This window comes from Benincasa hispida, chromosome 12, assembly GCF_009727055.1.
Source record: "Benincasa hispida cultivar B227 chromosome 12, ASM972705v1, whole genome shotgun sequence".
NCBI lineage: Eukaryota > Viridiplantae > Streptophyta > Magnoliopsida > Cucurbitales > Cucurbitaceae > Benincasa > Benincasa hispida.
In genome coordinates, this window is record NC_052360.1 from 17,476,985 (window position 1) to 17,502,561 (window position 25,577).

General features: G+C 33.6%; 3 protein-coding genes across 4 annotated transcripts; 1 reads left to right on the forward strand and 2 right to left on the reverse strand.

The window, feature by feature from the left end:
- The first annotated feature begins 3,775 nt into the window (after window positions 1-3,775).
- LOC120067914 (E3 ubiquitin-protein ligase XBAT33) lies at window positions 3,776-9,450 on the forward strand. Its single transcript, XM_039019542.1, has 10 exons — window positions 3,776-4,295; window positions 4,459-4,518; window positions 4,867-4,938; window positions 5,224-5,408; window positions 5,755-5,915; window positions 5,997-6,055; window positions 6,151-6,197; window positions 6,280-6,423; window positions 7,295-7,386; window positions 8,484-9,450. Exons 1-10 carry the CDS (start codon window positions 4,119-4,121, stop codon window positions 9,023-9,025), a joined length of 1,539 nt encoding a protein of 512 aa, XP_038875470.1. The 5' UTR covers window positions 3,776-4,118; the 3' UTR covers window positions 9,026-9,450.
- A 979-nt stretch (window positions 9,451-10,429) lies between these two features.
- LOC120067228 (protein phosphatase inhibitor 2) lies at window positions 10,430-20,717 on the reverse strand. Of its 2 annotated transcripts, none has more exons than XM_039018750.1 (5): window positions 20,517-20,717; window positions 19,916-19,956; window positions 13,245-13,366; window positions 11,320-11,496; window positions 10,430-10,914 (listed from the first exon to the last, which is right to left on the reverse strand). In XM_039018750.1, exons 2-5 carry the CDS (start codon window positions 19,936-19,938, stop codon window positions 10,688-10,690), a joined length of 549 nt encoding a protein of 182 aa, XP_038874678.1. In that variant the 5' UTR covers window positions 19,939-19,956; window positions 20,517-20,717; the 3' UTR covers window positions 10,430-10,687. The 2 variants fall into 2 exon arrangements, with proteins under 2 accessions (XP_038874678.1, XP_038874679.1); XM_039018751.1 differs by lacking the exon at window positions 10,430-10,914 and adding an exon at window positions 10,921-11,177.
- A 1,567-nt stretch (window positions 20,718-22,284) lies between these two features.
- LOC120067227 (geraniol 8-hydroxylase-like) lies at window positions 22,285-25,286 on the reverse strand. The gene is made up of 2 exons (XM_039018749.1): window positions 24,309-25,286; window positions 22,285-23,100 (listed from the first exon to the last, which is right to left on the reverse strand). Exons 1-2 carry the CDS (start codon window positions 25,257-25,259, stop codon window positions 22,486-22,488), a joined length of 1,566 nt encoding a protein of 521 aa, XP_038874677.1. The 5' UTR covers window positions 25,260-25,286; the 3' UTR covers window positions 22,285-22,485.
- Between the last annotated feature and the right edge of the window lie 291 nt (window positions 25,287-25,577).

The following is a 25,577-nucleotide window of genomic DNA, read 5'->3' on the forward strand; positions in this document are numbered from 1 at the left end:
TTTTTTTATAAATTTAAAATACGTAAATTTATCTATAAAACACATGATTAATAAAGTAAAATGTCATGAAACTCAAATGTTAAATATCATGATATCTATTACAAACTTTAAACAAAGACAAATATCGTAAGTTTGTAACAATCCTAACAAAAATTAAAAACTCAACTCAAAGCTAAACCTTAAGAATTAAAACTTATGTTATTTAATATATATATATTATGGGTTGGGTTAGGTCAATCTGAAAAAAAAATTATTCAATCTGAAACCGAACCCAACTCGATAAAAATAGAAAACAACTTTACCAAACTCAACTCGAGAATAAAACTTTCTCAACTCAACCTAAACAGTCTGGGTCGGGTAATTCAAGTTATCGGATCATTTGAACACCTCTAATATTGATGTCAATATCAAGGTTTTAATTTTACGGATATATTGATGGACATATCAATAAAAAATATTGATACATATAGATATTTCATTTAATTGAATAATTTATAAAAATTTTGTAAACTAATATTTAAATTATTTCTCTCTAAGTCATAGATCTTACTATTAGTATTTATATTTAGATTGGTGACTAATTGATGATATATTTTTATATATTTTATGAATATTTATATGAGATATCGAGAATACATATTAAACTTTAATTAATATCAATGTCGTATCCTCCAATTAACAAATATATTGATGTATCAGTGAATATTTGAACCATTACAACCGGGCATGATTTATTTATCATGTGTTTACAATCATTATTTAACTAAACATGAATTTGATTTTATTTATTTATTATTATTTTTTTTTTTTTTTGAGAAAAGAATTTGAATAGAGTTAAGAGACATGTCTTTTTTAAAAAAGTTCGTTTTTTCTTGTGCATAAAATAACTATAAAAACTAATTTAAGGTTGTTAACGCATCTTTTTAGTTTTGATTCTTAAACCTAAATTATTGTAATTGAATCTTACACCTCATTAAGATTTGATTGTAAATACAATCAAGTTTTAGGTGAAAATAATGGTTTAAATTAAGGTTTGATAGTATGATTATAACAATTTCATTTAAAAAAAAATTGGAAGTTTTTATTTCGTGGTCTAATATTAAATGCCTTTTGTGCTAAGTTTCAAGTTGCCTCGCTTTTGGTTATAATCTTCATATTGTAAATTTGAATCCACATGGTTTGGCTCGTCGTGGTTCTAATAAAGCGTCATGCTTGTGGGTTGTATATCTTCCCTAGATTATTGTTATTTGCCCTGATGTTGTCATTCCGTAATTTCATTCTTCTTTGAGTTTTTTTTTTTAAAAAAAAACCTTGCATAATTTGGCCAATTATCCAAACATAATTTAGTTCATAAGATTCTTAATTACCATCTTAATAGGTAATGGTCGGATCTTCGTTCCACAATTGTTTTAGTCTTTTTTAGAAAAAAAGCTCATATAGTTCGAAAATAGTTTTTACTAATCAAATATCAAAGATTAAAACATTATTAACGTTTCTTGTAATTAAGTTGAAAGTTTGAACCTCTATGACTATATTATGGAAACAAAACATTCAATCTTTTCTATGAAAAAGAAAATTACCAACATCTTACCTTATTGAAAAGATAAAGTAAAATTATAAAAGTGAAAATTCACAAAACATCCTTCACATATATTCACCAAAAAGAAAACACTTTTAGGTTTTTCTTTTCTTTCCAAAACAATTTCCCATTTTTAACTTTTACTTTGCTTGATCTTCAATCAATTTTTTCATTATATAAGTTAATAGTTGAGAAAATTACAATGGAGGGTTGAATACCCAATTCTTTAGTTTAAATTTTTGGACCATGTTTGGTAAGTAATATAAAATTAGAAATTTGAAAACAAAATATTCAATCAAAATAAAGTTATTTTATTTCATGTTTTTAGATATGTTTGGTAACAAGAGATAGAAATTGAATCTCAATTTAAATAATGGTTCAAATTTTTTTTTTTTTTTTTTTATGATACAAGAAATTATAAAATTTGTTGCCACTAAACATTAAGTTGAATATGTCCTAAAAGTATATTAAATTGTATATAATTTATAAATAATTAATTTATGAACATTTTTTATATTAAAAATTTTTAATTTGTACAAATATTGTTTTAATATCATATAATTATGATATATTATATTATATTATATATTTTTAACATAACAAAAGTTAATTGAGTTTTTAACCTTAAGTACTATACTTATTAAAGTTTCTATATTTTATATATAAATATACATTTTAAATTTTCAAAGTTACACTTTAAAAAAAAATCATATAAAATTTAGATACAATAAAACTATAAAAAGATTATAGAATTCGTAATATTTGAATCACAAAATCTAAAAAAACATATATCAAACGTACATTTGTTAAACTAAAAAAATAAAATCCAAATTACTCATCACATCTATCCGTTCATATTTCTGAAAAGAAACATGTTCACTCTCTTTAGATGACATTTTTAAAATCCAAAATAAGAAAAAAAAAAAACTTTAGAATTCAATCAATTAAAACATAAAATTTATCAATTGAAATCTTAAAATTTCATATCTAAAACAATTTAGATTTGTCATCCTTTAGAATACCGTTGTAAAACTGTTAATACATAATTCTTACTTGACTATAAAAAAAATTTATCTGCAAAATTACCAAATTAAATTTTAAGGAGAAAAAACTAGAATCAAATAAATGGTAGTCTTTTTTTTAACCAATATGAGTGATTTTTCACTGTCTTTTTTTACTTTTTCTCACTCTTGGAAGAATTGGATGATAATTTTCTACTTTGTTGAATAGGATTTTGGGGGAAGGATAATTTTTATTATATTCTAGTATATAATTTATTGCCATTGTCTCCTTTTGTTTTTTTTATTAGTCATTTTACCAAAAAAAAAATTAATATATGCTATTCATATTCTTCCATATATATATATATATATATATATATATTTGTGTAAGTAATATATACCTACAAATACACATTAAAATCCTCTAGTTTCTTGACAACTATGTATAGGATAAATTACAAATTTGATCTCTAGATGTGGAGAAAGTTAGTATTTAATCTTTATAGTGTTAAAAATTAGAATTTAGTGTCTATGCTTCGATAAATTCCATAAATAGTCTCTACAGATTGATAAAAATTCTCATAGATAACCCCACGTAGGGACTACAATATCGTATTTATGATGATTCTATCCAACCATAGAGATTAAATTCTAACGTTTAAAATTATAAGAACTAAATTCTAACTTTCTCCAAATCATAGGAACCAAATTTACAATTCAACCACTAAAAAACATGCACATAAGAAATATTAAAACCTTACAAGCTACTCGACAACCAAATATGTCATCAATAAAACTACTACTAAACTAGGACATTTTTTTTTAAACATGTAGTGTGAAAGAATCACGCCTCTATCTTACATCATTAGTACTAACTTTATACCAATTGAGATATATTTATTTTTCAACGTAAGTTTAGTTCAGTGATAATTGACATGATTTTCTTTCGTAGATATCGAAGATTCGATCTTCATCTTTATACTAAAAAAATAAAATAAAAAGTTGGTGGAGATGAAACCATCATCCACCTCTTGAATGGTATTAATTGGTATGTTATGCAAGCTATGCTTTTTGCTAAATATATATTTATTTAAAACCCATTAAAGTTGTTAAAAATGTTGAAGATTATATTGTTGTTGTTGTAACCAAAATGGAGATGAATTTATTAACTTTTTATGTTACAAAACAGAGAAAGAAAAAGAGAGAAAAAAGAAAGTCGCATCTCACCGCAGGAAGAAAGAAGAAAAGAGGTGAGAAAAAGTGGAAAAAATTTGGCATCAAATTTGTTTTCTTTCCTCCTCTCTCTCTCTTTTCTTTGAATACTCAAAAAAATTTGGCTCCTTCCCCATTTTCTCCTCTTCTGCAACTTTCTCCCCTTTCAATTTCGTCTTCTGATTGTTGTTTCAGTTCTTGGTTTGTTTCTGTTTCTTAAATGTTGGTTTGGAAGTAAAGGGTGCGAAGAAAAAAGGGGTAATAAGAAATTTCATAAGGATCCTGATTCTCTTGTTCTTTGAATTCCCACCCATTTCTTGCTGAGAATGGGGAATTCATTTGGGTGTTCGGCATCAGGCGAGAGATTGGTATCGGCTGCGAGAGATGGCGATTTGGTTGAGGCTAAAATGCTTTTAGATTGCAACCCATGTCTCGCCAAATACTCCACTTTCGGTGGCCTTAATTCTCCTCTCCATTTTGCGGCTGCTAAAGGCCACAACGAGGTTTGTGTTTCTATTTTGCTTCTCTAATTTCTGCATTTTAGATGTTTGTTTTAAATATTGATTTGAAGTTTCATCATTCTAATTTTTTTTCTTGTTCCTTTGGTTTTGTTGTAATTGTTTGTTTTTTTTTTCTGCTTGTCTTGGGTGTCTGGCTTTTTCTTAGATTGTGTCCTTGTTGCTTGAAAATGGAGCTGATGTGAATTCCAGGAATTACTGTGGCCAGGTATGTGACATTGATGCTTTTTCCTCTTCTGGATTTTGTTTGGATTAGGTGCCTGATCATCAAGACGAGAGGATTTTAGGTTTATCACTTTTTATCCTAAATTTATGAATGAATTTTTGGTACGCCTGTTTTTGTTCTTGATGGGGTGTAATTGGATTATTAACAACTTGGATTCTTGCAATTACTCCATTATGATGGGCAAAATTTCTAGGATACTCTGCCTTTTGTTTTTCAATTTTCTAAGCGCACAAAATCTGATAGCAACATTTTCTTTTATGTAATTAGTTATTACCCTGAAATGAATGTGCATTTTACTTGTTTTGTATTGTTTTGTTCGTGTATATGAAGACAGCAGTGATGCAAGCTTGTCGATATGGGCACTGGGAAGTTGTACAAACTCTTCTAGTTTTCAGATGCAATGTGAGTTGTTAAATTGGAATTTAGCTTTGCTACTTTCATTTATAAGTTGTTTGGTGGCTAGCATGTATGGAGCATGAAAACAACGGCCTTCGTAAAGCTGTTTTCTTTTAGCTGTTGTTTGATGAGAGAAATATTCTTGCATGTAACTACCACAAGGACATGATATTTTTGAGTTATTTCTGTTTCTTAATCTTGATCATGTAAAGTGTTTTGTTAGTGCCTATAACCAATTGCTATTGGTTCAAGATTGAGTTGTGATGATAATAGCTTGTTTTTTGTAATCAGGTAATGAGAGCAGACTACCTTAGCGGTCGGACTGCTCTCCATTTTGCTGCTGTAAATGGTCATGTGAGATGTCTAAGACTTATTGTGGCCGACTTTGTTCCTAGTGTTCCTTATGAGGCTATTAATAGTCAGACAGTTGTTAGCAGAAGCGATGGTGTGAATGTGAAGAACAGATGTGAACTAGGGTACTTGGCTCGTTTTGCTTTACATCTAAACATAGATTTTGTTTAGTTACTAGCTGGTTTGATGTCTATAGGAATAGGTTGATGATGGTGAGTTTCCTATAGTTGACTGACGAAAATTATAGGATTGTTTGATCTTAATGGAGAAAAAATTAGTTTCGAAGTACCTAAAAAAACATGAATGTGAATTTTTTGAAAATAAATCAAATCTCTACTACTAAGATTATATTACCATGTATCTTGGACCAAATTACAAGTTTTGACATATTGGTTGTCTACCATAGAGTATTGTAGACTTTGCTTGACCTGTTTATTATTCTTGTGATTTATTTTTGTGTTTCCAGTGCAGTGCTTTGTCCAAGTTTATAAATAAGGCAGCTGATGGTGGCATTACTGCTCTTCATATGGCAGCATTAAATGGATATTATGATTGTGTTCATCTTCTTCTTGACCTACATGCTAATGTTGCAGCAGTAACATTTCATTACGGAACCTCTATGGATTTGATAGGTAAGTCTCGCAGAATGTGCTTCTAAATCTTAATGGTGCATTGTGATCGTTTATTAATAACAACCGATTATATCCTTATAGGAGCTGGAAGCACTCCTTTGCATTATGCAGCTTGTGGGGGTAACTTGAAGTGCTGTCAGGCAAGATGTCTTTCGACTTTAATAGTAAATTTTTGGCTTTAATGAATTGCATTTGAATATTTCGTTAACATTTCTTTTTGTTTTAAATGTTACAGATTCTCCTTGCAAGAGGTGCCTCTCGGGTGACTTTGAATTGCAATGGGTATATTTATCTCACTGTGTTTGCTTTTGTGTTTCTATCTTTAATTGTAACTTGTCTGATATAAAATGCAACATTGTTTCAGGTGGCTTCCGTTAGATGTAGCCAGAATGTGGGGACGCCACTGGCTTGAATCTCTGCTAGCTCCCAATTCTGACTCTATAATACCGAGGTTCCCCACTTCCAACCACCTATCCTTGCCTTTACTGAGTGCATTAAACATTGCCAGGTATTTGGTTATTTGCTATGTTTTGAAGTTACTAATTGGTTCACACTTTTTATGGCATTGTAAGAGTTACTGCATCTTATATTGATGTTAATGAACATATTTTTTTGTTTTAAGAAGTTGTCTCTATATTAGAAGATAGATTTTTGGTAATGTTGTTGTTGAAGTCAAAAGAGGCAACATCTTGAGAAGGCATGTTGAGGATTATATTTAGCTAGATGTGATGATTTTAGATGGTGGAACATAACAGACCCAAAGTATTTCTTTTTCTTTTTTATTATTATTAATTTCCTGACCACAAAATAATAAGTTCTCCGTATCACTGGAGATGCATAGGCCCATTGTGACAACTTTTTTGTTGCTGACCTATAAAATAAATAGCTGGAACTCTGATTTATTGTCCTCTCTCTTCAAACTAACTTGGTTTTACGAGTCGAAGTTATAGAGTCAACTGGAAACTGCTTGACTTGATCATTTAGATTAATGAATGTAGGAGCTGTTTTTATATTCCATTATCCCTTGTTACACCAAAGAGAATTGAAGGGATTTCTACAAATGTTAGACAATATGTGCAAGTTTAATTAGTGAACCAGTTGAATCCTTGCCTCCTCCCATTGCAATACTGTATCCTTATCTTTTAGTGGGAAAAGAGACCTGATTGGAATGGAGCTGTCAAGTTTGTAATTTTTTTTTTTTCCTTTCTAGATCAGGCAGTTTCATGAAAGAGTGGCTATGCGTTGTTCAATACGTAGATCACTTAGTGTTATGATACTGGACTCTACTTTTTGGTGAAAGTTGAATTCCTCACATAAAACAAGGGCCTGCTCTTTAGTGCATTGGAAATGTAAATGATGATATGTGGAATTCTCTGCAGAGAATGCGGTTTTAAGTCTATGGGAGCAACCTCCGATGATGGGGATACCTGTGCTGTTTGTCTGGAGAGAGTATGTTCCGTGGCAGCAGAGGGTAAGTTCCTTCTTCATACATTTAACATCTGAATCTTGTTTTCCTTTTGTGGCATTATCAAGATGATTTTCATGCTCCCTATGTTGTATTTTCTGATTGGGCAAGTTTTACATGTTTTGCATCTGTCTGATATAACAGAAAAGAAATTCTTTCTCAAGAAAGAATTCTTCTTCACCACAGTTTTAGCGTTTGATTATTAAAGCTGAAATGAGCAGAATCTTGCATGTCATTTAACCAGTTCTCAAGATCTTTAGCAGTCTTGGCCTCTTGAAAAATGAATAATGCCATTCTCCAATTTCCATATCCTGTGAATGTTAAAATCTATTTGAGCTTCTCACTGTTTTTCAATTGGGTTAATTGGGTTTGAGCTTGTGCTTCCCACTTCAACTAGGGTTCATACTCTAAAGAAATTTAAGTAGGTTGATTGTAATTTTAGCCTGTACTTTAATCTTAGTTTAGTTCCATTTTGGTATTTGTGCTTTTACAAGTATAATTATCATTACTATTGTCTAAAAAAAATCATTAAAGCTTATCAAACGATCCTATCAGTGAGGTGTAACATTAAGTGTACATATATTGACGTAAGTAATCTATGGAAGTGATGCATTATTTTTAGGACAGTGGATTTAGAAAGTTTGGTTCAGAAAGGGCAATTTTTGGATTGAAATTTTGACAAGTGGGTAAGAGCTAATTCTTTTCCAAATGCAATCAATGATGTTTTCTGAATTAATGCAACTCCTTTTGAGAGCACAACTATGTGTAACTTAGTTGAACTTTTTCATTTTTTTCAATGAAAGTTCGTTCATATGAAAGAAGAAAGTTGGAAATCATTTAACGACATAGATGTCTGATGAAAGCTTTAATTCAAGGATAAGGGATGATTTGAAAGTATAAAAAAATTAAGGACAAGATGTATGAAAGCAGCACCATATTTTTCTTTGTATTATATTACTCTAAATTTCTATATGATTAGTTAATAAGTTCTGATCTTTTTCTCCCCAAGTATGGCCACAAATTATAAACTCGAATTGGATGTTTGTGTTGATATCCATCTGCACTCTGGTAGTTGAGTAATTTTTTGACTTCTTGTTATGTAGGATGTGGACATGAGCTTTGTGTAAGATGTGCACTCTATCTTTGTTCAACGAGCAATATCCAATCAGAAATGATCGGTTCATTGGGCTCAATTCCGTGTCCGCTTTGCAGGCACGGAATTATATCTTTTGTAAAATTGTCTGGTGCCACAGCAAAAGAAAAACAACTTCATCTGTCTCTTAGCATATGCAGCCCATGCATTCTTCATACCCGTAATGCTGAAGATCAAGCTTCAACTTGTACGCCAGAGATCCGTAAGAATCGTGTGGCTTCGGTTTCTTCAGATGTATTCTGTCCAGTAACTTGCAGTCCATTCCCTTCTGCTGCTATTCCTTTGTGTACGTGCAACAATGGTCCATGCCCGACATTTGAGTCCAGAGACGTTGGAACGGAAGATGAATTGCCCCGTCAATCGCAAACAACCCCAATAGACCAGGACAAATTGGGAGGTCCAAGGCCAGAAAGAACTAGCTGTTCAAGCATGTTTTGGGGCAGGAGAAGCTGTAGCAGGGAGAATCAATGCAATTCAGAGATAAATGCTTGACGTGTCTGGTTGGTTATCGGGTCAGTCATCTCGACAAGACTTGAGAAAGTAACAGCAATACATTCTAAAAGTTCCAGTGGATATATATGTCATGGATACAAAGTTCGGCGTAACGTGGTTCGTTTTTTTCTTCAGTTGTGTTCCGAGTTTTCCTGATGGCTTTAGGAGGCCTGGTTGGTGTGAATGATTTGTTTGGCACGACAGCATGTGTTGTGCTTCAACTCATTGCTGCTGCCTGTACTAATAGATAGAGGAAAGTTGTAAAATTTGTATGTTGGTATTTTAGTTTCAGCTTTCATTGTATTTGAATGAATGTCAGTAAAAGAAAGAGAAGAGAATACTATTTATTAGAAGTCAATACCAGGAAGGTAGGTTCCTCATCTTCTTTTTCATTATCAATATCAAATAGCTTATTAGCCCCCAAATCCCATAAACAATAACCAAAGGTATGAACTTTTCCAATCCATGTTTCAACATTCTTTAGGTTAAATTACAAATTTCCTTTATGATAATTTGATCTTGGAATTTAGCAATTTTCATCCCGTCTTAAGCTGAAGTATATGTTAAACGAAAAACCCTTAAATTTTGTACTTACTTTCAATAATATTACTCTTAAAACTAAAAATTATTTTAAGAAAATATATAAATAAATAATTTTTAAAAAAAATTAAAAAAATTACCATTACTACATGGATGGACCATTTTATTCCCTACTCTAAAACCATTGAATCAATTGAAAGAATTCTCTCTGCGTGGGCATAAAAATTTTTTTAAGTTATCTTGAGTTGGAAAGAATCAATTTGAAACAAACATATACACTCATTCTCTTCTTCATCTGTCCAATTTTACATCAATTTTCTCAACAACAAGATAAGATCCAAATTTTCAAGTTGGACTTCAAATCCTACAAAATTATATAAAATCCCAAAATCAAAATTTTCCATCAAAACTCAACAAAGCAATAAAACGCCAGATATCTTCAATCACTAGATAACCTTATGAACAAAACATCTCTACAAATTTGATAATACTCATATTTTCTTTCTTTCCCTCCCGCTGGTTAGCTTCAAAACTATCAACCAATTTCTCAACGTCTCTTTCATATACATGACCCAAACGTATTACCTCAGATTGAACTACTAACATGCCACCATTATAAAATATGTCATAAAGGTTGTTTTGGTGGTTCCATTACTCTCATTTTTTCTTGCTATAAAATATATACTTTGATTAAGGTTATCAGAGTATAACTCATCAATAATTGATATATATCGACCCATGAAATCGAGGAACAATTCTCCATCTCCCCTTGTACTGGATTTTTTTAAAAAGAAAAAAGAACAAAAAAAAAAACATATGCACAAGATAAACATCAACAATTATAAGTAGCTGATGCAAACTTGCTCATGAAAATTTTCTGCTTGAAGTTCCAGAGGAAATGGCCAATTAAACCAAAAAAAAAAAAAGAAAAGAAAAAGAAGTCAGGTGTATCATATACTCTTGCCACATTTGAGATGGACAAAGAAATGAAGTTATTTACAAGTACAGAGTACACATAGCAAAAAGAAATATAATAAAAAGAAGACTGGAAATTTAGCACCCAAAACAATTTCTTATCAAATGGGTCTCAGTCAGTGGGATGTTTTTGCCTTCTCCCTTAAATCAACCTCCAACTCCATTGGCTGGTGGAGGTGATTGTTGAGAGAAATTACCTTTATTCTTTTTCTCAATATCAATATCCCTCACACCTTTCCCCATCATATCCATCTCGACATCGTCTTCATCGTCTTCGTCCACTAAAATCGACCCATTCCTTCGGAGTTCTCTAATTTTCCTAAATTCATCGTAGTGTGCTCTTCTGTGTTCCTTAAAGCTCAAATTTGCCTTGTCTGTATCCAAACCCAACCAAAAATGCAGAAAAATGTAAGCATCAGCATTTACTAAACACAAGGAAAATATCGAACAAGATGCTATAAATTTTCCCCCTTTAAAATAAAGCAAAGAACATTTTAACAGTGGGTTAGTCGCCAAGTCTATGTTGGTTCATTCTTTGAAAATGAGATGACCGCCAAATCAACCTTCAAGGAGATCGCAGTGAATCGACACGGCATACTGATAAACAACAGCATCGCAGAGTCAAACCTTACAAAACCTTATCAACAAAGCAATGATTACCGTTGATTATTTGATGCTAAGATCAGATCATCTTATAAAACTGCTTGTACTTGAAATTGAAGAAAATACGTTAAGTTAAGCAATGGATGTACAATAAATGAGCAAAGGGAAATTGGGACCTTCATCATCTTGGTCCATGGCATCTGCTTCATCCTCAGAAGATGTCCAACCACTAGATCGCTGGCTGCTTTTACCACTTGAGGAAGCCACATCATTCAATGCAGTTCGAATGGCTTCCGCATGCATTGCATCACCAACACACATGTCAAATCTGTCCCGCACAGGAGATAGAGAATCTGCATCAAACAAAATAACAATTAGAATCTTGAGATGCACTATCTAGGTAGACTGTTGAAGTGAGCAAAATTTTACTCCTAAACATATCATCAATTGGCACCCCACCGAGATGGTCAAAGCATATTAAAGCTTTCTCACTAAAATCAATTCACCCTGTACATATTTACCATTTTATCCATAGACCTAGCCAAAATACTCATTAATGTAATATCTATGCCTCCACAATCCATACGGACCATGGACCAGGTTAACCACAGCATAAAAGTTCTCCCCTTGCAGTTTCATATTTGTTAATTCTATTCTAATTAAGCAAACACAAATAACCAAAAAAAAAAAAACGACAAACATATCTAGATAACTTTTTTTAACAAAAATAAATACATTCAACCTCTAATATTTACATCCATAAATTGAAATCCCATCTGAAGAGGTAATGTACAAAATTAACTCATTCAAAATTTGTGAAGTGTGATTTCAATGTATTGTAGAAGTTACCTATAAAAAAAATAATAAATCAAACAAATCAAAATCATAATTATGTAAATAAGATAGATCTCTGTCTTTTTTGGTCCATATGATTAATACTTATAGGCTTCGCCATCAACTTACAGTTATGTAAAGTTGACTAGACATTTTTTTATTATTTTTAGGCGGACGTGACTCAAATAAATTAATTTTATAATTTTTAAATTGTTGATGTAGCACAAACGTATTCATTATTATTTTTGTTAATATTAAAAATATCAAAAGTTGAGAATTTTTGTTTCGATTTTCTTCTCCCTCTCTTCGCAACCTCACAACCCACCTCCACCTTCGATCATCTATCAATGCACATCATTGCTTTACCTCTCCTCTTCCCCACTCTGTCAATAGTCCTTACAGCCTACCGCCACCATCAACCGTTCATCCTCTTCCCAAACTGACAATTCACTCAATAAACCCACTTCCCACAAAAAACCTCTTCTCCAGTATTCCAGATCTAGAACACTCCCCACACCAACGATGAACTCATGCCCCTCCTCATTGAACTCCTTCCCCTTCTCCACTTGAAATTCGGGATGGGGTTTGGGTGGGCTTTCGGGGTGTTGAAAGGTCGCCAGAGCAGAAGATGGCGAGGAGGGGTCGTAGGCAGTTCAAGATGGGAGGAAATAGAGAAGAGAAAGAGTATACTGTATAGATAAGAGAATAAGGAAGATAAAGGTGGAAGGAGATGAAAGAAGAAGAGAAGAAGGAAAATGATAAGGCACCAAATCAGTGGTGGAGTGGAGAAAAGGAGCAGCATTGATGAGCAGCGGGTACAGGTGAACGGTGTCGTGGGGATGAAGGTGGGGAAGAGAGTGAAAGAAGAGAAACAAAAAAAAAAGAAAAAGAAAAATAATAAATCATAATGTTTATAACATTAAAAAAATTGTAAATATATTTTTCCACATCAGCAACTTAAAACCTACAAAATTAATATATTTATGCCATGTTAGTATAAAAATAATTATAAGAAAAAAGTGTCCACATAATCCTACACAACAGAAAATTGACAAAAGAACCAAAAGTGTTCACGGTAAGGACCAAACACTAGATCATTCCAAACTTTAGGGGCTAAAAATGTTGAGTTTAAGGCCTCAAAGCCCAACTGCAACCAAACCAAATTCAAACCTTAGGGACCAAAAGTGTATTTTTCCTGTAAAAGAATTATCACAATAAATAATAAATTAATGGGGTATTACATGCTGCTAATAGAAGGAAAGCATACCATCATCATCAATCATGGGATGATAAGGCGTCTTAGGTTCGGTAATTTTCTGTCTCACAGGTTTATTTGCTTCAATTTGACCAATATTACTTTCATCCCATTTCACATGGCGCCCACGGCCACTACAAGAACAGAACGATAAAGCTCAAATTCGTAAGAGAAAAGTATGTCAGAGAAAACCACAGAATATGACAATGTAAGGTTAACAAGAATATTGTTCCCGTCTGTTAAGTAATCAACATTTCCCATTTTCATGAAAGGAATAAAGATATGAAATATAATTCCCCAAAAGAACAACTATTAACAAATACCTCATCCACAATTCAAAGAATACATGAACATCTAAACATGAGTGGGTATTTGCAAATGAAGATTAAGAATAACAGAATAAATAGCTATTTAAAACACTAGAGGATCCATAGAAACATTAGAAAAGAGGAGTTTTAAACACATAAAGAGGGTAAATTCAACATTACTCCATCTGGCTAACATTCTGATTTTTTCAAATGTCAAAAGCACTCATGCGATTGAACACTTAATATTTTCTCACAAAAATAAATTACATGAGACCCTATAAGTCAAAAAATCTCCAATCAACAACATCACTAAAAAAACAAAAACAAAAACAACAAACCATCTCCAGTCAACACCAACAAGAGAAGAAGAAAAATTGCAAAAGATCGTATTCAAATCTGTAAGACCCCCAATCATACATATGTACCAAAGAAAGGGAAAAAGAGGAAAGTTGGGAATAAATGGGAATACTGGCACAGAAAGAGAGGTTACATGAGGTGGCGACCATCCAGCTGAGGATAAAAGAGGTTTAGGGGAATCATCTTAGGTAGGAAATAATTTGGAGCTCGTTGAAGCTTTTGGGAAAGGGAGGTGCTCTTGAATCAGCCCTTATCCGTTCCGAGTTGTTTATTTTTTTTCTTCTTGTGATGAATTGATTTCTTAATTGAGACTTGCTTCAGTTGTAATTCTGGTTGTTTATATTTGAATATCAATACCTGGGGTACCTGGGGGAGTAAATTCCTATTCCAGTCCTTGTTGGGGAATTTTTTGAGTGCAAGAACTATCGGTACCTAACAAATTGGTATTAGAGCCACCCTTTCATCCTGGGATGAACAAGGAGTATGGCACTAAAGGAATCGGAAGATAAGCTGGAATCCCATGATCGGGATATTGTAGGCTTGAAGGAAATGGAACTTGCCATGTGCCAGAATGTTGATCGGCTCATGAGAGAGATGCAAGAAGTTAATCTGAGTAGAGAGAGGGATGGGTCGCTGGTGACAGAAGGATCGCACAGAAAGGGAAAATCTACAGAAATAGAAGGAGAATCATCCCAAATGAAATCGGGAGGGAACAAAAGTAAATACAAGCGGCTGGAGATGCTCATATTCAAGGGTGATCATCCAAATTCATGGTTTTACAGGGTAGAATATTATTTTGAAATTCATGAACTGACTAAGGAGGGGAAGATTAAGGTGGTGGTGGTAAGTTTTGATCCGGAAGAAGTCGACTAGTATCGTTGGACCCATAATCGAAACCCGATCAGAACTTGGGAGGAACTGAAGAAACGAATGTTTGAGCGATATAAGACAACAAAGGAGGGAAATCTGACACAACGGTTTTTAGCCATCAAGCAAGGGGGATCGTACGCTGAATACTAGAAACAGTTTGAATGGTACTCCGCCCCATTACCAAAGATATCGAAAGAGGTGTTGGTTGAAACCTTTATCAACGATTTGGCTTCGAAATTAAAAGTGGAGGTGGAGAGTCGCCATTTGGTCGACTTGGAAGCAACAATGAGCGAAGTGAAAGCCCTTGATGAGAAAGACTAGGCGTTAATGGAGTTAGAGGGAGCTTTCGACGAAAACCCATCGAGAAAAGAGATGAAATTGAGTGGGTTGGGGAAGATGGGTTGGGGCCCAATCAACCAAATACTATGAGCGTGCAATTACCCAAGAAAGCTGGGGTCCAAAGAAAGGAAGGCTGGACCCGGAAGTTATCGGACGTTGAAATTAGGGAAAAGAGGAAAAAAGGTCTGCGTTTCAGGTGCGTTGAAAAAGATTCCCAGAACCACCGTTGCAAAACGAGAGACATAAGGGAATTGAAACTTTTAATCGCCGAAGAAGGTCAAGAGATGGAAGAAATTGAGGTGACTCCCGAGGAAACGACAAGAGAAGATGAAGCGGAGGTCATACTCACTTTGAGGTCGATTTTGAGTTTTTCTGCCCTAGAACCATGAAATTGAAGGGAAAATTAGGAAGGGCCAAAGTGATGGTTATGATTGATTGTGGAGAAACTCACATCTTCATCAATCAGAAGCTTGTTGATGAATTAAAATTGCTAGTGACCAACATGACGAATTACGAAATAGTGATCGGAGATGGCAAGGCGATTTAGGGAAAACGGGTTTGCAAAGAAGTAAACATGGAACTATAGAGGGTAAGGTAACTTTGCTGGAAAACATTTTGCCTTTTGAACTGAGAAACTTGGACATGATTTTGGGAATGACATGGTTACACATGATGGGATATATGGGGGTAGATTGGCCTACTTGGACAATGACGTTCAAGCAAGGAGATTCCCAAGTTATACTGAAGGGGGACCCATCTTTGATTAAAAGAGAAATATCCATGAAGATGTTGGTAAGTAATTAGGAAGAGGAAGTTCAAGGGTTCCTAGTAGAATTTCAGAAGATGCAGATCGCAGAAAAGGAGGATAAGCAGCTAGTGTTCAAACAAAAACGTACTTTCGAAAATTGAACGCCTCTTAAAGGAGAATTAAGAGGTTTTAACCTCCAAATAGTCTGCCACCTAAATGGGAAATTGATCACCATATTCCAATGATGGAAGGTCAAAAACCAATTAATGTAAGGTCGTACAAATATGGGCATGTGCAAAAGAATGAAATAGAGCTGATGGTAAAAGAAATGCTGTCTGTTGGCATTATTTGACCAACTTGAAGCCCGTTTTCCAGCTCAATGATATTAGTTTGAAAAAAAGATTGGGGTGGAGATTCTATGTTGATTACCGAAAGGTTAATCAAATTACCATAGCCGATAAATTTTCGATACCAATAATAGAGGAATTGTTGGATGAGTTGCACGAATCCAAGTATTTTTCCAAGTTGGACCTCCGATCAGGTTATCACCAGATAAGAATGAAGGAGGATATCCAAAAAAACAGCTTTCAAAACACACGAGAGACTATGAATTCGTGGTGATGCCTTTCGGACTCACTAATGCTCCAGCCACATTCCAATCTTTAACGAATAAGGTATTCAAACCCTTTCTACGTCATTTTATCTTGAGTTTCTTTGATGATATTTTGGTGTATAGTCCCAACCTCGATTCACATGAGAAGCATCTTGGGATCATTTTCAACGCATTGAGGGTGCATCAGCTGTATGCAAACTGCAAGAAATGTGTGTTTGGGTAGATAGAGATTCATTATTTGGGACACTGGGTGTCAGAATTGGGCGTGCAGGCCGATGGGGGAAAGATTCAAACCATGAACGAGTGACCCATACCAAAGAATATTTCCAAATTGCGGGGATTTTTGGGTTTGACCGGATATATTATCATCGATTTATTAAAGATTATGGGATAATTGCAGCCTCGTTGACTCAACTTCTACGAAAGAATGCTTGTGTGGAATCAGTCCGCAACTGAAGCCTTTGATAAGTTGAAGAAGGCCATGGTATCACTCTTAGTTTTGGCCTTTCCAGATTTCAACAAAAAAATTGTGATCGAAACAAACGCGTCGAGTTATGGGCTTGGTGCGATTTTGATGCAAGATCGGCGGCCGATCGCCTATTTTAGTCCAAAGCTGTTTGAAAGAGCTCGAGCAAAGTCGATTTATGAAAAGGAACGAATGGCGGTGGTTTTATCGATGCAGAAGTGGCGACATTACTTACTTGGACAGAAGTTTGTGGTAATCTCATATCAGAAAGCTTTGAAATTTTTGCTAGAACAGAGGAAGTCCAACCTCAATTTCAAAAATGGTTAGTCAAGTTACTTGGATACGATTTTGAAATTCTATATCAATCAGGAGTGAACAACAAAGCAACTGATGCCTTGTCAAGATTGCCATCTGAGGCTGAATTGCTCATTCTGTCTTCACCAATCCTGTTTGATACCAATGTCATTCAAAGTGAAGTACTAGCAGATGAAGATTTAAAGTCGATCATAGAAAGATTGAAAGTTGAACCGGACGATGTTCCCAATTATTCATCGAGACAAGGGAGGCTTCTATACAAAGGGAGGTTAGTATTATTGGCAACATATTCCTTTCATCCTTCAAATGTCTCATGACTCTGTTATAGGAGGCCACTCAAGTTACATACGAACATATAAAATACTGACCAAGGAATTGTATTGGAAGGGGATGAAAAAAACCGTGAAAGACTATGTTGCACAATGTTCGATCTGCCAACAAAAGAAGACCGAATCATTGTCATCGGCGGAACTACTCCAACCTTTGCCAATTCCAAATCAAGTATAGAATGATTTATCCATGGATTTCATTGAAGGCCTACCCAAATCAAAAGGATTCAATTCGATAATGGTGGTGGTTGATAGGCTAAGTAAACATAGCCATTTTATTATGTTGATACACCCTTTCACAACAAAACAAGTAGTTGACACGTTCATTCGGGATGTGGTCAAACATCATTGGGTTTCCAAGATCCATTGTGTTCGACAGGGACCGGATTTTCTTGATTAAACTTTTGGGTAGAGTTCTTCACATTGCAAGGGACAATTCTTAAACACAGCACGGTTTTTCACCCCCAAACCAATGACCAAATAGAGAGGGTAAACAGATGCCTAGAAATGTATCTACGTTGTTTTTGCAATGAACGACCAAAGAAATGGAGTAATTGGATTCATTGGGCCGCCGAACATTGGTATAACACTACCTTCCATGCTTCCTTAAATACTACACCATTTCGGGTGCTATTTGGCAAGGATCCACCCCTATATGGTGATCGAAAAACTTCTAACAATACATTAAATCAACAGTTAATGGAACAGGATCAGGCATTATTGGCATTAAAAGAGCAGTTGGCAAAAGCCCAAGAACAGATGAAGTATGCCGACAAGAATCGTAGGGATGTGACTTTTGAAATAGGAGAGGAAGTCCTCCATAAGCTAAAGATCAATGGCTCGAGGCGAAATGAGAAATTAGCTCCGAAGTACTATGATCCTTATGTCGAGACTGAAAAAAAATGGGGCAATAGCCTATCGTTTACAACTGCCTCCCGAAACCACCATACATAATGTATTCCATGTTTCTCAATTGAAGAAGAATATAGGGGGACAGCAAACTATCCATCCTCTACTGCCGGAATTGTTGGACAACGTTGAAATGAATGCTCAACAAGAAAAATTATTGGGCAAACGACGGAATTCAGATATAAGAAAAGAGGAAGCTCTAATCAAGTGGCAAAATTAGCCGGAGTCGAAGGCCACTTGGGTTGAATTGAATAATTTCAAATCGCAATACCTGACTTTCACCTTGAGGACAAGGTGAGTTTTGCAGAGGGGGGTATTGTAAGACCCCCAATCATACATACGTACCAAAGAAGGGGCAAAAGAGGAAAGTTGGGAATAAATGGGAATGTTGGCATGGAAAGAGAAATTACGTGAGGTGGGAATCATCCAGCTGAGGATAAAAGAGGTTTTGGGGAATCATTTTAAGTAGGAAATAATTTGGAGATCGTTGAAGCTTTTGGAAGAGGAAGCGCTCTCGAATCAGTCCTTATCCGGTTCTGGGTTCTTTATTTTTTTTCTTCTTGTGCTGAATTGATTTCTTAATTGAGACTTGCTTGAGTTGTAATTCTGGTTATTTATATTTGAATATCAATACCAGGGGGAGTAAATTCCTATTCCAGTCCTTGTTGGGTAATTTTCTAAGTGCAGGAACTATTGATACCTAACAAAATCACTACAACTAGAGTCCCATAACTAATCATGCTACAGTATCAACATAGCCTAGAATTGAAGAGATAAGTGTGAAATGCTTAGCAAAGTTGCAAAAAGGGATGTGCACCATCTCCCTCATCTTACAAGTAATATTGAAGTGCATTAATGCCAGCAAGCAACCTTGTTGTTCCTAGGCAGTAGAAAACCTTGTTTGTTTTCTTTTTTTATGTATATAACAAGAGCCTCTTACTCCAAGTCCAAGCTACGAACCCTTTCCTTCAACAGGTCTTTGCTTGTGCTTGTATGGGTTGGAGCTAACTAAGACCTGACCTTCATATCAGTTAAAGGGTATTTTCAGCTTTGCCATTCACTGATTCACATATTTCTTACTTTCGAGAGGCCAAGGGATTAAGTTCCTCCTGTGGTAATATGATCAATCGATATATCTCTGTTTAACTATACTAATGAAAATTATATTTTCTTTAAAGAATAATTAATAATGGATAAATGAACATAATAATTCCATTTAAGCCCATTTACAGAAGTCTTGGAGCCTGAGCGAACAAGTTAAGTAATAACAATAAGCGCACCCCTTGGTTAAAACCAAAAAGGAGAAGAAAATCTGAGAGCATTTGACCATGGGGTGGGAAGACACGAGCAAGGAGAAAGAGGTTCGATGTTTATTTCGGCGGACAATCAAGGAAACGGATGCAATGCAAAGTCATAAAATATATCATACCTCTTTGATTCTTTGCTACTCATCTTTACCTCTTTATGGACCTGTCCATAAAAAAGAAACCCAAAGAAACTGGTGAGTAACCCATTTCATCGAACCACCAGAAAAAAGAGAGTGCTTAAATTTCTTTTGTTCCTCTATCTCATATTGGCAAAACGTAGATTCCTAATTTCTCAGGTCAATTCAATCATGGAATCCAGGGTGGTCACCCACTAAAATATCACATATCCAACAATTTTCCAACAGATAATAGTTGTATAGGCAAATAATTGTCGCATGAGCTTCAGCATCAGCTTAAACCCAAAATAATTTTACCTAACATCCTTCTATTCAAAACTCGTCGAATCTTTAAACTAATATTCGTTCACGCTACTATATTTTCCCGACTCAGATTCCGTCATACATCCATTTCTTAGTCTATCGATTATTCAATACAGAAACCCACTTGCAAATAAACAATCGCTCATAATCCCTAAAACAAACTTCATCTGTTTTCATTCTCACAAAATTTCATCGTGTTTTAAAGTTCTCCCAAGCATATAAACAACCCACATATGTTCTGCAAACAAAATCCTCAAAGAGGGAAAAGGCATGAGAGTTTTACCGTTCGTCAACGTCCTGAACAGCGTACTGCTCACCACAAAAACAGGAGTATATCAGAAAGAGGCTCTTGAGGAAGAGGAGATCTACCAACAGGGATCGGAGACGGAGAAAAGCCGAAACAGAGGAGAGAACGGAAATGGAGGAGATGAGATTGAGCGATGAAGAGAGAAAGAGAGATGTAATGGAAGAAAGGAATACGAATGAATGGACAGAGGGAGGAATTTTGGAGCGAGGCCATCTTCATCATTTGGGCTTTTTTTGAGGGAAAAAGCCCAATGGGCTCTGTTATTCGAAGCCTACTCACACTCTCAAAACAAATTTTTAGCCCACAACCAAAATTAGTATTCCCGTAGTACTTATATTTTCCAACGTTCATATCAAGATATTTTTATGATGATATGAAAAAGTAATATCGATTGTAGAATAAGAACCTTCATTTAAAATATATATATATATATATATTTTCAAAAAACTCATTTTTATTTAAACACTTTTGATAAAAATTGATTAAAATACATTTGTAAAACTATTTTAAGTACTTGCCAAACATTTCAATTCTTCCGAAATGACTTATTTTTAAACTAAGCATTTGAAAATATATTCTAAACACACCCTAATATAAGAAATTTAGTATATAAAATATTACAGTTGGGGAACTATTTAAATGAAATAAATCTATGTTTACTTCAAACAAACGAGAAATGAGAGATAAAAATGAAATATGGCATTTGTTAGAATGTAAGAAAATAATCCGTTAGTAGTTTTACTACCGGACTTCGAAAGATAACCTCGTTATTATTTTAAACTCACGTTAATTCGATTCTCATTTTTTATTCTTATCATTTATTAATTACTAAATCCTTACTTTTTCTCTCGCTTATAAATCAACTTTTTATTAATTATTTTATAATTTTTTTTCTTTCTTTCCAATAATCTTTATGTTGTGTAGGATGGAAATTAGATTCATACCATCATTGATACTATAATATTTGGTAAGATTCCTCAACAAAAAACAAATGTATCATATGTTTGGATTGTACATAATCTTAAAGGACCGTCATATGTTGTAACCACATGTCTCATCTTTCAAGCTCACAACTTGTGTTTGTTAAACTTTATAAGAAGAAATCATATTTATTTATGTTTTAACCTCAAAGCTTTTAGTCTCCATATCAATAAAATTTACAGTATGTGAAGTAGGTTTTTTTTCTCTACCTTTTAAACTTCTTCAAAACACACCACGATCTAATATTTCAATAATTTCTTCTTGACACTATTCAAAATATAGAATTGTGCAATTGATAGTTAACCTAACCAAAGATGTAATGGGTGACATTCAAGCTCCTTTAAAAACTTTATTACTACATTCAACAAAGTTTGTTGTCATTTATCCATAGTAGTACCAATTATCATATGATCGTGTCCATCTTTCTAAATTTATATGAGAGAAAACTTCAAAATGTTTAGGGTTTAATCGCTTTAAATCTTCCATACATCTTAAAAATTTACACTTTTGGTATTGATTTTTTATCGTATATATCTTCAATTGCCCTCATTTGTATTTTCTTTATTGAAATTATAAGTCAAACGTCAAAGACAATAATGACAATAAGCTCTAAGTTCATTCCATTTGAATTTTTTTCCATTATTTGCAACCACTACAATGTTTCCATGTCTATAGAAATTAAGCATATATCATCTTGTTAGGTAATACTATACATATGTCAACTATGAATACAAACATAAATGTTCCTCTTCAACAAGTTTGGATAATCAAATAGTCCGTGGGATTTTACACGAACCAGCACAAAGACTCCACTTATAATAGTAATCAAACGAGCATTATTTTCATTAAAACTTGCTACTAAAATAGTTATCAAACACAACCTACTAGCTAAGAACACACATACATACATTCCAACATATCAACAGTGGCCACAGGTATAATCTAAATGACATACATGCATATATCATTGATTGAAAGGGATAGCCTTGGGTGGATGAGCCATAACCAAAGTCAATCCAACCTTCTCTTCCATATTCAAAGTTTCAGGTTTAATTCCATCTTCAAGTCTCCAATGAAATGAATGAATCAAAGAACCAAGAATCCAGTGCACCATTTTGGTAGCCAAAGGCAAACCAGGGCAAATTCTCCTTCCAGAACCAAATGGAATCAACTCAAAATCCCTCCCTTTATAATCAACTTTTGATCCTAACCCTAAAAACCTCTCTGGTTTAAACAAATCAGCATCTTCCCAAACACTTTTGTCCCTTCCAATCTTCCAAACATTCACAAGAAGTTGAGCATTTTTGGGAATTTCAAAGCCACCAATGATCTCTGTGTCGTGTTTGGCTTTATGTGGTAAGAGAAGTGGAGCTGGAGGATGAAGTCTTAGAGTTTCTTTAATGATTGCTTGAAGAAATGGTAGCCTTAAATAGTCTGATTCCTTCATTTCCATGTCTTCTCCAATCACTTCTTTGAGCTCTGTTTTGGCTTTTGATAGCATTTTTGGGTTTCTTAGAAGCTCTGCCATTGCCCATTCTACTGTTGACGTTGTCGTGTCGGTTCCAGCTGGAAATAGAACCTAAGTAATCAAACTCGATTAGATATCGCAATTTTGAGTATGTGTATTTCTCTTCTTTCTTTTTCTGTTTTTTTATGGTTTTTTTTTTTTTAACTATTCCATTTTTTGTTTTTTATTTCTGAAAATTAAGTCTATTTTTTTTCTATTTTTTTACAATGATTTGCATCTTTCTTAAATACAATGGTTGAATTCTTAACCAAATTATAAAAGCAGAAACAACCTTTTAAAAGCTATTTTTTTAATTTTCAAATTTTGGTTTGATTTTTTAAACTATAGGTAAAAAGTAGATAATAAAGAAATAAATTTGGAGGTAGAAGTAATTATTTATAGGCATAATTTTCAAAAACAAAAATAAAAAATCAAATGATTATCAAATGGAGACTTAATTAATTTGTTTGATAACAAATTTTTTTATTTTTTTTGAAAACTATTGTTTGTTTTATTTAGTAAGTTTTTCACTCTACTTTAAAATATATTTAAAATTTACATTTAAAAATCAAGTTTTTAAAAGCTATTCCTCTATGTTTTCAAATTTTGAATGGGTTATTTAAAACATTTTTAAAAAATAATAAGACAAGAAAGTTATTAAAGGGCTTAATTATTAATAAAATTACAAAATAATGTATTTTATTGAAAAAATGTAATCATAAAAATGTTTGATGTTTATACTAATAATTTAATGAGAGCATATGTATGTATGAATGAATACATTTTTAAAATTAAAATGCATTTTTTGTCTTTGTCTACTAAAACATATAAGAGAAAATGGTAGAGGAAGAATTATCTGATAGAGGATTTTTATGAACTAACGTTAGATAGACATTTTAAAATTTTAACAACGAAGATGGTTCTTTTAAAAGGCGAAAAAAAAAAGTAAAATTAGAAATTAAAAAAGATATTTTAAAAGTTCACACAAACACTAAGATCTCGTTTGATAATCATTTTTTTTTTTTTTTTGAAAATTAAGTATACTTTTTCTCGATTTCTTATTATGATTTACATTTTTATGAAGAATTGAATTCTTAACCAAGTTTCTAAAACATAAAGAAATTTTTAAAATTTACTTTTTTTAGTCTTCAAAATTTGACTTTTAAAACATTGATAAAAAATAGATAATAAATCGAGAAATTTGGAGATAGAGTGAAGGTTTATAGGCTTGATTTTCAAAAAAAAAAAAAACGAATCATGAGATTATTTAAACCGTTTACCAATATCAAATGCTTGATCAATTGTAAGTCAAACTTGGGATCTTCACTTTCTTTGGCAAGGTTGAGAAAGTTTTGAAGCATGTCAATATCTTCTCCTAATTTTGGCTCTTTCATCCTCTTCTCAATCATTTCATCAATGATATCTAAAAATTTGTTCATGTGAACCATCATGCGCTTTCGACATCCTTGGAGGTCCATCTTCTTCAAGATTGGAAAAAAATCTCCAATGTTTAATCCTCCAGCCTCTTCCATTATCCCCCAAACAGTCTCCTTAAAATCTTGCCCCCATTTATGAATATTTGAGTACTTACTACTCAAATCTATTGAAAAAATCATGTTCGAAAGCATATCAAGAGTGGTCGAAAATACAAGTCTTTCAATGTCTATGGTGTCGCCTTTCGCAGCGCTTTTTCGAACATCAGCCACAAGGTGTTGGATTACCTTATGACGAATTATGTAACTCGAGTCGAGGCTCTTGTGGGAAAACATGTGATTGTTGCATAGTTTTCGAAGAGTTCTCCAGAGATCACACACTGGAAGCCAGGCCAATGCGACTTTGTGGTGGTTATAAACCGTTGCTACATCGGGAAACGTTCGGTCGCATAAAACTTGATCGTGAGTTTGGAGGACTTCCTTGGCCATGGATGGGGAGGAAATCACTATTGAGGTCATTTGGCCTAGTTTTAGGGTCATGATAGGGCCATAGGACTCAGCAAGTTTGGCCAGAGATTGGTGGAGATTTTGACCAATCTCCATTAAATTTCCTATGAGAAAGTGAGCCTTGGGTCCCGGAGGAAGTTGCTTTTGGTTACTTTTTCTAGTAAGTGATCGAACTAAGATTAGAAGGGAGAAGAGAAATGAGAAGAGAAGGAAAATGATGCAACTTGTTGTAAACTCCATTTCTCTTTCACTATGGCTACTATATTCTATATCTCTCCCTCTCTTTGCCATTTTAGTTTGCTTTTTATAGGAGTTCAAGATCCCACTTGTGCATTGTTTCCAAAGCTAAGGACGGACCTACTTTTACTATTTGATGTGTGTACTTCTTATTCTTTAAACATATAATAAAAGTTCTATTATAAAGAAAAATACTTAAGGAGTGTTTGGGACAAGGGTTATCATCAAAATATAATAACCACCGCCAATTAGCTACAGTCAACACTATTTCAAAATCTCCATTTACTACAGTATTTACTATTTACTACAGTTTTTACTATTTTACATTCATCATTTTTTTATTATTTGCTACAGTGTTTACTATTTTCTTCT

Excerpts from the sequence above, each read along its gene's own strand:
- LOC120067228 (XM_039018750.1), bottom strand. The coding sequence starts at position 19,938 with ATGAGTAGCAAAGAATCAAAGAG. Across the intron at positions 13,367-19,915 it reads AGTAGCAAAGAATCAAAGAG|TGGCCGTGGGCGCCATGTGA; the intron begins GTATGATATATT and ends CTGTTCTTGTAG. Across the intron at positions 10,915-11,319 it reads CATGGACCAAGATGATGAAG|ACAAGGCAAATTTGAGCTTT; the intron begins GTCCCAATTTCC and ends GTTTGGATACAG.
- LOC120067227 (XM_039018749.1), bottom strand. The coding sequence starts at position 25,259 with ATGGCAAAGAGAGGGAGAGATATAGAATATAGTAGCCATAGTGAAAGA. Across the intron at positions 23,101-24,308 it reads TGATCAAGCATTTGATATTG|GTTCTATTTCCAGCTGGAAC; the intron begins GTAAACGGTTTA and ends TTGATTACTTAG.
- LOC120067914 (XM_039019542.1), top strand. The coding sequence starts at position 4,119 with ATGGGGAATTCATTTGGGTGTTCGGCATCAGGCGAGAGATTGGTATCG. Across the intron at positions 4,296-4,458 it reads CTGCTAAAGGCCACAACGAG|ATTGTGTCCTTGTTGCTTGA; the intron begins GTTTGTGTTTCT and ends GCTTTTTCTTAG. Across the intron at positions 7,387-8,483 it reads ATGTTCCGTGGCAGCAGAGG|GATGTGGACATGAGCTTTGT; the intron begins GTAAGTTCCTTC and ends CTTGTTATGTAG.